The following is a 15,343-nucleotide window of genomic DNA, read 5'->3' as shown; positions in this document are numbered from 1 at the left end:
CTACTCATGATGTCTTCTGCTAGGCTTTAATTGAACCATAGACACCCAGGAAGGCTGGGTGCCCAGACTACTTAAGTTATTCAACGGGACTGAATAAACAAGAAGATATTCACCTGGCCTTCAAGATGGTGCCAGGTGAACCTGTCTAGGAAGCCTGTTTGATAACCAGGAAACCACTAAACTTCACTTTTTAGCCCCTGCCCAGTATGGCCCCAGTATTCATTTAGCTGAAATTAATTAACCTACTTTTTGTTGCACTGCCCCACTGTTTTGTCATTCAGAATAGTTACTTCTTACTGGTATGTATTGACATTGTACTTTTACCCAAGAGGGGGGGAAGACCGTTGAATCACCTTGATTCACCTCATTATTTGGCCCACATACACAGCCAATGCTTGGGATAAAGTGATCGCCGTTTAGGGGTAGAGTCACTGCTGGTCAATGCAAACAACACAGAGGGAACCAATGGTCTGTTTTAGTATCAAACAGCTTTCTGTGTTCCTAAGGAACAATGTAACTAACCCATAGTGAATGGCAGCTTCTCTGGTCTCTATTTCAACCTTACAACCTTATCACTTGTCACTGCTTCTGATCAAAGTAAGTTTCCAGTGAAAGTGAAGCTCTTAACACGCTCTATAACCACTCCTTTATCACAACCTGTTGTTATAGTGTTGCCAAGTAAACACATATTGAGAAATAATTGTGTACGGTCATAAATTCCGTTAGGCCAGTTTACACTTCTATGCTTTTAGGAGTAAATATATATATATGTATTTTATTTAAAGAGGTCCAAAGCAAATACATGTGAGATAGTTTAAACAAAATATCACCAATTGCTCCAATTTTTCCTAAAATAAAGCAGTCCAGACATTTATAATTCTTTACAGTGGTACCTCGGATTAAGAACTTAATTCATTCTGGAGGTCCGTTCTTAACCTGAAACTGTTCTTAACCTGAGGTACCACTTTAGCTTATGGGGCATCCCACTGCTGCTGCTGCGCCGCCGCCACACACTTTCTGTTCTCATCCTGAAGCAAAGTTCTTAACCTGCGGTACTATTTCTGGGTTAGTGGACTCTGTAACCTGAAGCGTCTGTAACCTGAGGTACCACTGTATTGTTATTCAACAATTGTTAACAAGCCTTGGTTTTACTCTGTTGCATACCTGTCTAATCCCGCCCCAATATATGGTACTCAAAAATGTCAGAATACTGATCACTTGAAATTAATCATACAAAATAAATGGCATTAAGATGTATTTATTTTTGATGAAACGCTTAACACTCTCACAAGCAGAATCAAGCTCGAATGCCACCTCAAACAAACAAAAAAATCCTGTAGTAAACTGATGAAATTCTCTGATGAAATTATTCATGTTTATACCTAGCTTAACAAGATGTTGCCCAAGGACAAACTAACCGTGTCTGGGTCTATATGATTAAGGAATCGCTTGAAGAAGTGGGGAAGGAGAGCAAGATACTGTAACCCGACTGTGCGGTAGGCAAATGTTGTTTACCTGTTGCATCCGCCTTGGAAGACGCTGAGTTCCGGGAGCTGTCCAATGTACTTAGCAGGACCTTTGTATCCACAGTCTCCGTCAGAAGGATGTTCTCTCCGAGCTAAGCTGTAATATCATTCTCCAGGGATTGCCTGCATCCGAGATGGACCAGATTGTTCATTTTCAAGACGTTAAGGGAAGCGAAGAAGGGCGGATCTGTTTGCCTCGCCTTGAAAAGGAGTCAAGGAGGACTAATCTTTCTCCCATCGTTTCCCCGCTGCAAAGGCTGGTTTAATCGCAGCAGCTGCTGCCCAGCCTGCAACAAACAGGGTCGATTTTTGTGCTCGGTGGGGAATGTTTACAGACCTGGAGTCAAACAAAAGCGATGCTTTTTGTTTGAGGATAGTTGAAAGAAAATCTTCCAAAGCGAAGGGCTGTTATTGTTGTTGTTGTTATTATTATTGTCGTCGTTGTTGTTGTCGTCATCTTCATTCGTCCTGGGCTCAAGGAGAGCCAAAACATTCGTTTAAATTAAAGTACCTGTAGTAGGAGGAACAAATAATAGCCTTTGGGTGAGTTAGGCAATAACATTACAGCTGAAGAAGGGATTGAGGAGAAAAAATCAGAAGGCCAGTTTAGACATCGGCAGCCAGGTGGTATTGGAAGGGTGAGCGCGCACCTGACAGAGAAGTAAGCTTTCGCTGGGGTCGCATTTAAGATCTAATGCCCCGTTCCATGGGAACGTACTGGGCTGTAGGAGGGCAACAAACTAGTATTTGCTTGCTAATAACCACAGCACCCCGCGGTCGCTGCTAAAAGCAATAAAGCTCAGGTTTTGTTCTGGAATAGGAAATGAAAAGCTCACAGCTCATCAGGGGTGTTATTTCAAGTTTCGGGAGGGGTTGGTCGCAGAGGTCACATCCGCCCCATACATATAAAGCTCTCTTAATAGTACTTTAACCATGGTGGTTCCATTCCTCCCCCCCCCCCAAAAAAAAGAATCCTGGGAACTGTAGTTTGTTAAAGACGCTGGGAATGTAGCTCTGTGAGGAGTCACCTAACAACTCTCAGCCCCCTTGGAAAATTACTGTTCCCAAGCTTATTTGAGAAAAGCCATGACTATTATAAGTGCTATACAGATTTAAGGTGTGGAGGGAGAGTCACGTAAGGTACTTACTGCTAGATATTTGCAAAACGAAATGAGGAAGGAGAAAATACAAAAAAATCATCGAAACCCTCCAGTGTCTTTTTAGAGCATTTCCTGCAGTCGAGTTAATATGCTGTAATGGTTAGACAGTCAGACTAAGACCTGGGAGACCAGAGTTCAGGTCCTCCTTGGGTGTCCTTCAGCCATTCACTGCTTCTCAATCTAACCTTCCTCACAAGGTTGGTGCGCAGGATTAAATGGGGCGGGGCAGAAGCATGTCCACCACCGTGAGCTCCTTGGGGGATAAGATGGGGTGTAAATACAATACAAACAAATAAAATGCTTCCTCACAAGAAATATGGATGTCCCTGAAGAATAGCCTCTAACAAGCGGAGGGCAGTCCCTATTATGATTTATTATTATGTCTCAATTTCTCAGCCGAGACTGCTGCTAAAAGGCACCTAAAACGTGTTCGGAGACCCCTGGAGACTCTCTCGGGTGTCTCTCCCCCCCCCCCCGCCTTTATAAGCCCTGCTAAGCAGAGAGCTGTTTGCACACTTATGCCAGGAAAGGGGTGGGATATTTGAGGAACGAGTCCCAGAGTTACCACTGGGAATGCAACGGAGGGTCTCCTCCCTCCCTCTCTCCCCTCACCACCACCTCCCCAACTATGCTTACTTAGGCTAATGGAGGCCTTCCCATTCATCTGCCATTGCGCTGGGATACGGGGCAAACATTCCCCCGTGACCCTTGGCAGGCAGGTTCGCTCTTCAGGGCATCATTAAAAGCATCCCTGCGCTTGTCTGTGACATCCATTGAAAGGGCTTCTTCTCCCCACCCCCCTCCTTGGTTACACACACACACACACACACACACACACACACACACACACACACACTACAGGCCCAGTGTCCCTCCTTCCCTCCCTCCGCCACCCCTCCCCAGCTCTTTCCAGAGTGAAAATCCTTTGGTCGCGGCTGCAGATGGGGATGAAAAGGGTCTCTCCCCAGGTGGCTAAGAGGGGCTGTTGCCAAGAAGGAACTGGCGGCCTCATCTCTGGGGCAAGGGCTGCTTCGTCCCCGGCGGCAACTCGCCTCTGGCAAGGCTCCTGTGTCTCCGACAGCCTCGCCTGTCGCTTCGCATCAGCCTCGCCCCTTTGGCCAGCCTCCTCCAAGCCCTTAATCCGGTGATCCTCCGGGGTTATAAATATTAATGCCCACCACGAGCATCATCACCACCAGCAGCGCCTTGCCGTCGGGGCTATAAGCGTCAGAGGACGGCTCAAGTCACTATGACCTCCGCCACCACTAGTCCCAGCACATCCTCCACCTCCAGCGAATGGCTCCCTCACCACCACCACGAGGGAAGGCTGGGGACACCATCCATGCTGGACCTGTTGGCCGATCTCAGCACCGAAGGGCTTCCCCGACTGGCGGCGGCCCCTTTGGATCTCTACGCATTCCCCTCCGGAGCTCCCTTTGGCCAAAGGTCTTCTAGTGCCTCCGGAGGACTGCTCCGCATGGGTGAGGAAGACCCCGAGGTGGAAGAAGAAGACGAGGGGGAGGAGGGGGAGGAGGAAAGAGAACGGGGGCCAGATGGAGGGCTGAGGAGGGCCGCTTTCCTGGGCAGACCCAAGCGCAAGCGCCTCATCACGCACACCCAGCGCCAGGCGGCCAACGTGCGGGAGAGGAAGAGGATGTTCAACCTCAACGAAGCCTTCGACCAGCTGCGCAGGAAGGTGCCCACCTTCGCCTACGAGAAGCGCCTCTCCAGGATCGAGACGCTGCGCTTGGCTATCGTCTACATCTCCTTCATGACCGAGCTGCTGGAGGGCCGCGGGAGCAGCTAGGGCGAGGCGGGGGCGCCGTCCATCCAAGGATGGAGAGCACTCAGAAGCCCATAGCTGCGCGCTCCCAAGGCAGGCTGGAAGGCGGGAGAGAAGACGCAGGGAGACATTTCCTTCAGGCTGAAGGCAGCTCCTGAGTCGGTCTTCTCTAGAGAAGCTAAGGAGCGGGCGCACGTCGAGGCCATATAACTGGCACTCTTCAGTTATCACGGCTGACTTGCAACGAAGGACTCCTCTGCCGCTTCTTTTGGACGGGAGAGGAGATCTGATGGGATGATGCTGCAACTGACAAGGGAAAGGGGTCATTTGGACCCCCAGTGGGCGACCTGACGCGCTTTCTTCCCGAGAGTTGGGATCCCAGGGCCATTTGTTTTCAAAGGAGGGAGTCAGAAAAAAAAATTCTGAGGGGTTGGCGCAGAAGGGGCAAAGTATATTTCTAGGTGGGTGAGAAAGGAAAATAGCAGCCTTTTAATTATAGAAGTGCAGAAATGGGGGACAAATGGGGATTAGCTCCTTGTTTGTGGGGTTTCGCCCCTCTGGCGCCGCCCAACTGGGGGTACGGTTCCAGGCAAGGAAGGGCGCACTGGACGAAAGTTGGAAAGACATGGAATAAAATCCAGGCGAGGTAGAAGAGGAGAGAGAGGGGAAATGTTACGGGATGTGAAATCAGCAGGTAGCTTGGAACATTAATGGGAAGCTGAAAAGGGTTTTTGATTGAGTTTAGGGGATGTAATGGCTGTCGGAAGAAGAGAGTGGAGATGAGCCGATTGGGGGGCAAAGGCATTTCCAGTCACGGGCGTAGGGGGGGGGGGGAGAGGAGGGCCACTGCCCCACTAGATCAAGTAAAACAATAAAAATACTTAACTAACAGACCAAACACGTTGGTTCGGCCTTCTTAACAAAAGCCCTGCCTCTCTTAATAAAGTCCTGCCCCCCCCAAAAAAAAATCCTGGCTACGCCCATGCCTCCCGCGCCTCTCTCTCGCCCTCTTTCAGAATGCGGGTTGCGATGCACCTGTTTCCATTTCCTTGCTTTTCCATCTCGGCAAGGGAAGGAAGGCAAGACAATTCTTGAGGAAAGGCTTCTTGGGGGCAAAGTGAGTGTAGCGGAATACAGAGGAACTTGTGTATTCCCAGAGTGCTGGGTGGCTGTCAGTTGGCCCAGATTTGTTCACAGTTCCCTTTTCCATTTTCTAATTAACGCCCCAATCACCCACCCCTCCTCCCAGCGATGGGTTTTTTACTACCACAAAGTGATCGGATGTAATCTTCGTTTTGACAAACTGAACGATTATGTTTTAATGATCTTCCTTCTCTCCTTCATACATAGTCACCTGTTTCATCAAGGAACTGAAATGCTGGTGGGGTGGGGAAGCTGTTGAATTTTCAGGAAGGTGGGGGCTGAGAGAGCAACGACCACACACACACACACACACACACACAGTCTGCTCAATCCACAAGCCGTATGGTTTTAACCACTAAGCAAAGTCAAATACGTTGTAATGTATGAATGAAGACATAGGTGGATGGCTTCTTGCTCCCACCGCCACCATCTTTGGTACATGTGCCAGGGGGCACTTTGGCATCAAATCCACACTCATGTCGTCGTCGTCGTCCCCCCCCCCCCCCGCAAAGAAGGAGAAGATGCTTCCATCGCATGTTCCAAGGTGAACATCTTTCCCCTGACGTAGAGTTTAATTTCTGGATCATATAAGATATCATGTGAAGTGGTATTTGTGCTTCCAAGTACTTTGGCTGAACTGGATTGTCTTTAACTTTAATATATCCATCCAGGTTCAATGTAGTGTTTGTTGCTTCTGTCTTTTCTATTTGACTCCAGTGAAATGTAAGGGCAAACTGTAACGGCATTCACAATTTGCATTAGATGCCATTGTTACCTTTGTAAAAGTCTGGAACTATGCCAGAAAGGCACTCCTTTGTATTTCTGACAATATATCTATCGCAGTTGAAATTTGCCTCCAAATATTCTTTTTACTGATATTATATTGTCTTAGGTGGCTTCCAGACTCTCACTTTTTTGCAGGTGGGATTCAAGTGCATATCCGCAAATTCAGGCTATCCAGTTACAGTGGCTGTTTTGTGCAACAAAACCTGCTTGAGAAAGAACAGGACTTTTTGTGGCGATGGGGAAACTGCACTGGAAAGTGTGGGGACAACAATTGCTTGATGCAACCTTGTATTACCTCCCCACAAGCATTTCAGAATGCATGTGTTATAAATAGCTGGTGTTGTATAAGCTCCCTACAACCTAATTAGTATAATGCTCAATAAACTGGAAATGATCTAGATTATGATATAGTATTTTGTGTGTTTGTTAAAATGGCTCCCTAGACTTCATCATTTATCTCAGAGTTAATTGGATGTCTTTTCCTACAGAGACTGGCCTGGAGTTCATGGTATAACTGGTGGATTTCACATACCAGGATATTTGTGATCAGATTATATTTCACTCTGTCACTGTGGACAATGTCAGACACAGACAAGTTCATTAAAAGTATTCAGAAGTTCCCTGATGTTTTGGTTTCATAAAATAAATACTGTGTTCATTACACAACTCTGCTTTCCACCTAGTGCACTTTGATAAAATTAAAATGCTATCACTATTTTAAGTGGAATTCTTCATAATTAAGCACATCTCTGCCAAATAATACAAATGTTGTTACTTTCCCCTTCTTGGCTTAATGTTAAAACACTCGAACATGACTAAATTGCGTTTTTCTACAATGAAAAAAATTTAAAGCCAGGAAAAAAATTCTGTTCATGCTTCACCCCCAAATTCATGGTCCTTATAGTATTCAAACAATTAGTTATTATGACTTTACTATAGCAGAACTTTATAGTGGAGCAAGGGTGTCGTGCCAGGTATCAACCAGTAGCCAGACACAGAAAATATAAATATCTGTTAAAAGCATGTAAATAGTTTAACCATGTAGCAACTGAGCTTCTGATACCCAATATAATCTTTGGAAGACAGAATTTGATTATCTGACTAGGAGATGTTCTGGATTAAATACAGGCATTGGAAATGTGTGTCATCTGTGGTCTGTTCTACACATACATCAAATGGATGTGATGATTTGCTGAATGTTCCCACAGGAATTCCAAGCCTGGAGGAAAACCCATATCCACATTAGATCACCCTCTTTTGGATCCTGCTTCTGATAGGTGAGATAAATGATATAAATGGCTCATTGGTGAAGAGTGCAAGTAATTTGTGGTTTTTCCCTTCAAAATACTCAGAAGTGGAGACTTGGTCCTTCTCGGGCTGCTGCTGATCACAGGTGTAGCGAAAATGGTGTCTTCCAGATGTTCATAGACTACAGCTCCCATTATCCCTGATTATTGGCTTTGCAGGCTGGGACTGATGCACACTGGAGCCCATTCTCTAGAGGGCATCACATTGGTTACCTCTCACATACAAATATGATGGAGAAACACCAAATTAGGTAAATACACTTTATAACTGAAGTGATTGTGCGTTGGTTGGTTGGTTTTATTTAGCTATCAGAACCAGAGTACAAAACATATCATAAGAAACCACCCAGGAAATAATTATGACCTTAGTTTCTGGTTCAGAATTTCTTGGGAATATTCAGCAGGTGCTTCTTATTCACCTGCCTTTTTCTTTTTTTAATCAGTTAGGGCAGTGTTTCCCAATCAGCATGGGACATTTTTAATTTAACTTATATACCATTTTGTATTTCAACAGTAACATCTAAGTGGTTTACACATCCAAATAAAAAAAAAAAGAAATCATATTAAAAATGCAATACAAATTCCACATTCCTAGCATAGATTCCTTCAAAGAAACCTGGGAATTGTCTTTTTTCTGAGGGCTTTTGAAATTTTTTATTAGAGACTTTTGATTCTAAAACTATAGTCCCAGAGTTCCGTAGCTGGCAGTCTTGAGTTAAACAGATCTGGAACTGGTTTAGATTTTGAATGGAGATATGCCCAATGAGCAGCCAAAAAAAATGCTCCTAACAGATGGTTACTCAGTCACTAATGTTGTGCTTAAGAACATAAGGAGAGCCCTTCTGGACCAGGCCAAGGACCCATTGAGTTTAGCCGTCTGTTCTTACAGAGGCGAACCAGATGCCTATGGGAAGCCCAAAGCAGAATCTAAGTGAGGGAGTCCTCTTCACTCCTGTAATGCCCAGTAAATAGTCTTCAAAGGAATTCTGCCCCCAATAGTTAAATAGTCATCATGGAGGGCCTTACACTCCATGAATTTCGCTAGTCCTCTTTTAAAGTCATCCAAGTTGGTGGCCATCGCTACTTCTTGTGGGAGCGATTTCCAAAGTTTAACTATGCACTCTGTAAAGACATACTTTATTTTGGATGTCCTGAATCTTCCAGTAGTTTTTGGATGTACTTTGGGTGTATGTGTCACATGGCAAACCTATGTCAAAGTGGAAATTGGGTGACAGATGGGTGTAATTAACCCCCATAGACTGCGATATAATTTTCTCCTTCCCCATTCCCCACCTACCCTGAGTGCATGAGAGTTGTCTTCTGCTTGGTGTTCTGGAAGGTATTTTGGCTACAGAAGACCCAGTTTCACGATCTATCACAGGGTTCCCCAAACTCAAGTCTCCAGCTGTTTTGGACTACAATGCCCATCATCCCTGGCCACTGGTCTCACTAGTTAGGGATTCTGGGAGTTGTAGTCCAAAAACAGCTGGAGGCTCGAGTTGGGGAAACCCTGATCTATCACAATGGCTGATTAACAGAATTGTAAATGCTAAACTGGGACGCGGGTGGTGCTGTGGGTTAAACCACAGAGCCTAGGACTTGCCGATCAGAAGGTCAGTGGTTCGAATCCCCGCAACGGGGTGAGCTCCCGTTGCTCGGTCCCTGCTCCTGCCCACCTAGCAGTTTGAAAGCATGTCAAAGTGGAAGTAGATAAATAGGTACCGCTCCTGCAGGAAGGTAAACGGCATTTTCGTGCGCTGCTCTGGTTCACCAGAAGCGGCTTAGTCATGCTGGCCACATGACCCAGAAGCTGTATGCCGGCTCCTTCGGCCAATAAAGCGAGATGAGTGCAGCAACCTCAGAGTCGGTCACGACTAGACCTAATGGTCAGGGGTCCCTTTACCTTTACCTTTAAGTGCTAAACTATACCGCTACTTTCAAGTGCAGAAAAGGACCCTCTCCCATCACCAGTGTTGAAGATGCAACTACAAGACCACTTGGGTTTTGTATGTAGCTATCATCATCATCATCAATGATTTCATTTATTAATTTCTTCCAAGGCCACATTCACACTATACATTTAAAGCACAGTGATATCACTTTAAACAAACATGGCTTCCATACCCGCACGCTTAATGTACATGAGAAGAAGTCCTATGTACATATCAGGCAGTGAAATGTCTTGGTCTATTCCTGAATAGCTGTATAGACATGGAGATTTCAGCAGGCATAGTATGCCTTGCAAGCTACACCTGCTGAAAACCCATTTTCTACACAGACTTTTAGAGATGTGTCTCCTTTACACTTCACTACCACAGTTAAAAGGATTGTTGCACTGAGAGCCAGCGTGGTGTAGTGGTTAAGAGCGGTGGAGTCGTAATCTGGTGAACCGGGTTTGATTCTCCGCTCCTTCACATGCAGCTGCTGGGTGACCTTGGGCTAGTCACACTTCTCTGAAGTCTCTCAGCCTCACTCACCTCACAGAGTGTTTGCTGTGGGGAAGGAAGGGAAAGGAGATTGTTAGCTGCTTTGAGACTCCTTAGGGTAGTGATAAAACGGGATATCAAATCCAAACAATTCCTCCTCCTCCTCCTCCTCCTCCTCCTCCTCTTCTTCTTCTTCTTCCTTCATGGATCCTTTTATCTCTTGAAACTGAGCAGTAAACTGAGTGTGCTCTCCCTCTCTCTCTTCCTCTCTCTTCCAACTCAATACTATTTGGGGGGGTGGGTACTGTGTCTTACATCTTAAAAAGCAGCAGATCTGAGTGGATTGTTTGATTTGTTCACTTCTTAAGTCTGAGGAGAATAATCAGATCTGTAAGAAACTGAAGACTAAAGACTTTATAAGAGGGCAGAAATAATGGTTTGTTTGTTTTTGGTAAAATTCCTTTTGTATGGAATTAATTTTATTCTGCATTGGAGTTGGTATTGAATTTCCACAAAATCTTATCAGATCTCTGGAAACTTTGCCAAATGATCATTAAGCTGATATTTTAGCTCCTCTTAAGATGGTATCTTCTTCATACACAGAACACAACTGTTAATCATGGGCGGGTGTAGAATTAAATGTTAGCCAAGCAACGTTTCCTTGGCTTCTTACAATCCGATAGGAGGGGGAGAAATTTGTGGGTGAGGTCCAACAGACAGTTCAACGTCTAACACCCTATAGCAGTACTAAGCTATTAAAACAAAATATACTCTATGCTTCCCAAGGCTACAGTGTAGCAACAAACAAGCCTGATGTACATCACTGGTATATTTTTACACAGTGATATGTTTGACACCCCATTGACACAATGGGATTGTTCATTCAAATGTCGTGTCTTCAGCACTGTAAGTTAATATGAGAGCAAGCTCAGTTCCCATAGCCTACTATGCTAATAACCTAAACCTCTCCCTGTATGTTGATATAGTACTTTGGTAGTCTGATAAATCTGAATCTATGGTGTTTTGCTAGGAGCTCTGGATGACTAAGATATGAACATGGATGGGATCAGAGATCTCTAGCCCTCTAGGCATTGTTGGGGCACATTTCCTATTGTCCCTGGCCATTGGTCAAACTGACTGGGACTGATGGGAGTTGGATTCCAATAATATTGGCATGGCCACGGGTTCCTCATCCCTGGTGGTCCAGATGGCAAACAGTACTATATGCCATTATTCAGAACAGAGTTTTTCTCATAAGGTGGTAACTGTCCAAAAAGAAGAATGAAACTGGTTTCATCTGCTACACATTGTGCATACATTGAGTGGCTTTCGTTGAAGGAATCTGTGAAAGGCAGCAGCACAGTGCTAATGCTTCCCACAAAATGCACAAGACATGCTCAATGTTCAATAGGAACAGAACATCAGTGGGGAAAGGAGTCTGGGTATTGTCAGGACCTCAAGGCATGTCCCAATGGCCAAATAGCCATACAGCTATTGAAGCCACATCTTACCAGGGGAGTTCAACTGTGGGCTAATCCTGCCCACAACCACTGGTGCACCTGGCAGCCACACACACTAACACTTTCCATGTGCATGAGAAGGAGCCCTGTGTATCTGTGAACATACACACATAGAGCATCTTCATGCAAGGAGAGATCCTCATTGGCCCTGGACCCCTCTCTGCTCCCATGGAGGTGTTCTATGCACTGATATGTACATAGGGCCTCTTCCCATGTACATCATGCATGCAGGTAGCGGGCATGACTAGTGAGGTGGTAGAAGGGGATGCATCTGTGAACATCCCTGCTATAAAAGCCAATAACTTGAGCTGAAGTAATTCATAGGGATTCAGATCATTGGTTCTTCATGCAAAACAAAACACACACACAAAACCACTCAGGATATAGGTTTTGAAATTGGATCTTGAATGCTGAGCAAATTTGTCATTTGGGGATTAATTCCAATGTATGTGGAACTTAGGTGTGACAGTAAGAAATTGCTCAGATTTGAGTGAGAAATTGAGTGCTGGCAAAAACTTATAACTAATTTCAAATATACACAATCTGAAGCCTAAACCAGTGATATTCCAGAAAGAGATATCATCGTCCTCACTTCCCTTTTGATGCATTGTCCCCTTTCGGACATGATCACACAGAAGTCATAGAATCACAGAGCTGGACGGGACCCACAGGGTCAACCCTCTGCAATGCAGGAATCCTGCCAACAGCTGTCTTTGGGTGGGCTTGAACTTCCAACCCTCTGGTTAATAGCCAGAAAGTACATCCTGGCATGACTTACTGCACTGCCCAGGTCTAGAGAGGAACCATGATAATTGCAGAAGGTATGAAATCAGCCTTCATTTACATGAGCTTTAAATTTCCCTAGGTAGATGCCATTCCCCAATTCATTAGCCCAAGCTGATCTGCTTGTGTGGTCCTTAGCTGGATTGGGAGGGAGGAGGAGTTGGAACAGCTCCAGCATTGGCTTCCAATCAGTTAGGCTGGCTGGAAAATATTTCCATGTACCCATAAGGGCATATACGTGCATATTGGGACAACAAGCTTCTGTTTCTTTTCACTCACACCAGCCACTGAATACAGCCTGCTTCTAGTAAGAAAGAAGATTTACTCTGCCCTTTCCTTCTTCAGGTACACACACACCTGTTCACTGTTGTAAGGCAGATGATGGCCACTTTGGTCCTCATGGGTATGAATTCCATTCTTTTAGCGAAGAAGCTTTGTATAGCCAGTACGTTCCATCACAGAAAGTTGTGATTCAAAGCTGAGCTCACATGCCCATTCAGCCATTAGTTGTCTCGTATAAGTCCTGGTCTAAAGGCCTTTTCAAGTCATTTCACATGATAAAGCCAGCAGTTCTCACATGAGAACAATGCTAAGCACTCACTCTCCAATATCTCATAATGTTGCGCCAAGCCAATCTTTGACTGTGTTAATTTTCAGGAATGTACTTTAGGAACTCAGGGCACTATATGATGTTCTCACGCCCATTTTTTGTCCTCACAATTCTCTGAAGTAGATTGAGCTAAGAAACACTAGTTACACATTTCCAAGTGAACTTTGTGGCTGACCGGGAATACAATCCTGGATTGCCTTGGTTCTAACACTCTGCTCATTAAACCACAATGACTATGAAACTCCATTTCACTTAATTTGCTCCTTACATGTCCAAGATTGATATATAGGAAGTCTTTGAAGACCTCCACCATCATTTGATACTGTCTCCAGAGTCAAACCATCTTCTTGTATCCAGGGCTTTTTTTTCAGCCGGAACTCACCGGAACTTAATTCCAGCACCTCTCAGGTGGGTGCCATTGCCATTATAAGAGAACAAGAAAGGCATTCATGGTGCAGGTGCTTTTGTGGGTGCTTGGGCACCCAGAGCCCCAGCGAGTTGGCACCTATGTCCCTATGTCACAGTGAGCTCCAGCACCTCTTTTTCTAGGAAAAATTAGCACTGCTTATATCAATCTGTACATCTGTCTGCTGAGACTCTTTCTCTTGCCTTCATACATTGCTCTGTGAGGACCGACGTCTAAAAAATGGCTTAAGCTACTTTAAATTGTGGTGGAGAACCTCCATCCCAGGGAGCAGAGACAGTCCTACAGGCCTCCCTGACCAGCTCTTGAGATTCTCCTCACATCACAACCCTTATCAGCTCTGCTGCACACTTTGCTTGAGTGCTGTTGCCTGGTGGGAAACTGTCCTCTTGCTGGCCTGGAGGGAGACAGAATGTCTTTGTAGATACATTCTGCAGGGATGGAATTTTGCCTACAATAGGTGAGAGTCACATTGATTGATCTGACACTTTTGCTTCTGACTCTGCCTACTTCTGCCAGGCACACCCTGGCAGGAAAGGTGACCTCAGCCTGGAAAGGGCTCTCCAGCCCTGCTTTCAATGAATAATAAAGCTTCCATGCTTGAGAGTAAATTCCACTGAATTCAGTAGGATTTCTCTTGGAGCAAACATGCACAGGATGGTGTTGCAAGCTAGAAAAGGAAAAGCTGTGATGCTGAGAGGGTGCTGGTCCACAGATCCCATCTTCCCTGACCATTGACTATGCTGGCTGAGGCTGATGGGAGTCCAACAACATCTGGAGGGGTTGCAGGTTCCCCTGCCTCTTCTGTAAACAGGATTTCATAACTGGCGCAGGATTTCAACCAAATATTTCACCTTGTTTACATTTTAAAAGCTCATAGTAGTCACCTACACCATATAGTATTTACAAATTGGCACATGACTGAGCTGTAGCAAGTGTGACAGAACTAGTATCCCCACGGCTACTGCAAGAGCTGCAATACAAAAAATATTTACTGTTATTCTGTTGAAATTCTTCTGTCCTGAAAGCTAATGAAAATATTAATGTTAACGTGCAGGGAACAACAAATGGAACTGCCAAAACCACCAGGATTAATCCTAAATAATTCCACAGAGGTTTAAAGAGTGATCCTGGATTTTCTACTGAGAACCCTGTACGCAATATACTTGTTTATACCAAAGTATTACGTAGAAAATGAGAGTTGAACTGATACAGTTTACTTAGCTGATAGGCTTCTGATCTTCTTCCTGAAGCATTTTTCTTTAATTAAAACGGGGTTCTCTGGGAAATTGCATCCTCTTGTGGCCATTAGTAATACAACACACTCCCTTTCACACCTCCTGAACAAGGATCCAAAGTGTACAGAAGTTTGAATTAAAGAAGATATTGCTGTCATTTGGTTTACATCAAAATAGCGTTCTCATTTGAGATTAAAATTTTATTCCTATGTTATTATATACTGATATACTTTCGCCTTGCTAATCAATATTATGATGGATTTTTTAAAAATGTACATTTTTAAAAAACGAATGGGAACAAGTAAAATGACTCTCCATCTTTTACATTTCTATTTGTGGTTCTAAGGACCAGATATGGTTCTTAGAATTTTGAAGTACCAATTTGTCAAGAGGAAGTTTGATTTTAATGTGTAAAAATATACAGAACATTGTTATTTGTCTGAATGAGCAACCTTAAGGGTAACCCAGTCTCTGAGTAATCAGCACAGCACTGTATATAGGACTGCATTGACCTGAGACTTCGTGGCATATCCATAAGATTTCTCCAAGCCTGAGCCACATATTTTCTCTGATGTGCCTGTGGAGCTACATAACTTTACCATTCAAATATATGTGGAACGCCCTCCCATCAGATGTC

The 15,343-nt window shown here is 44.6% G+C and overlaps 1 protein-coding gene across 1 annotated transcript; it reads left to right on the top strand.

The window, feature by feature from the left end:
* Positions 1-3,891: 3,891 nt before the first annotated feature.
* Positions 3,892-4,642, top strand: FERD3L (Fer3 like bHLH transcription factor). Its single transcript, XM_080975225.1, has one exon. It carries the CDS (start codon positions 3,936-3,938, stop codon positions 4,491-4,493), a length of 558 nt encoding a protein of 185 aa, XP_080831351.1. The 5' UTR covers positions 3,892-3,935; the 3' UTR covers positions 4,494-4,642.
* Positions 4,643-15,343: the final 10,701 nt, after the last annotated feature.

Source organism: Podarcis pityusensis (assembly GCF_964106645.2).
Source record: "Podarcis pityusensis genome assembly, chromosome: 12".
Taxonomy (NCBI): domain Eukaryota; kingdom Metazoa; phylum Chordata; class Lepidosauria; order Squamata; family Lacertidae; genus Podarcis; species Podarcis pityusensis.
The sequence above is the reverse complement of the archived record's forward strand: the minus strand, read 5'-3'. Positions and strand labels throughout refer to the sequence as shown.

What these genes read in the sequence shown, in the direction of transcription:
- FERD3L (XM_080975225.1), top strand. Translation starts at nt 3,936, where the DNA reads ATGACCTCCGCCACCACTAGTCCCAGCACATCCTCCACCTCCAGCGAA.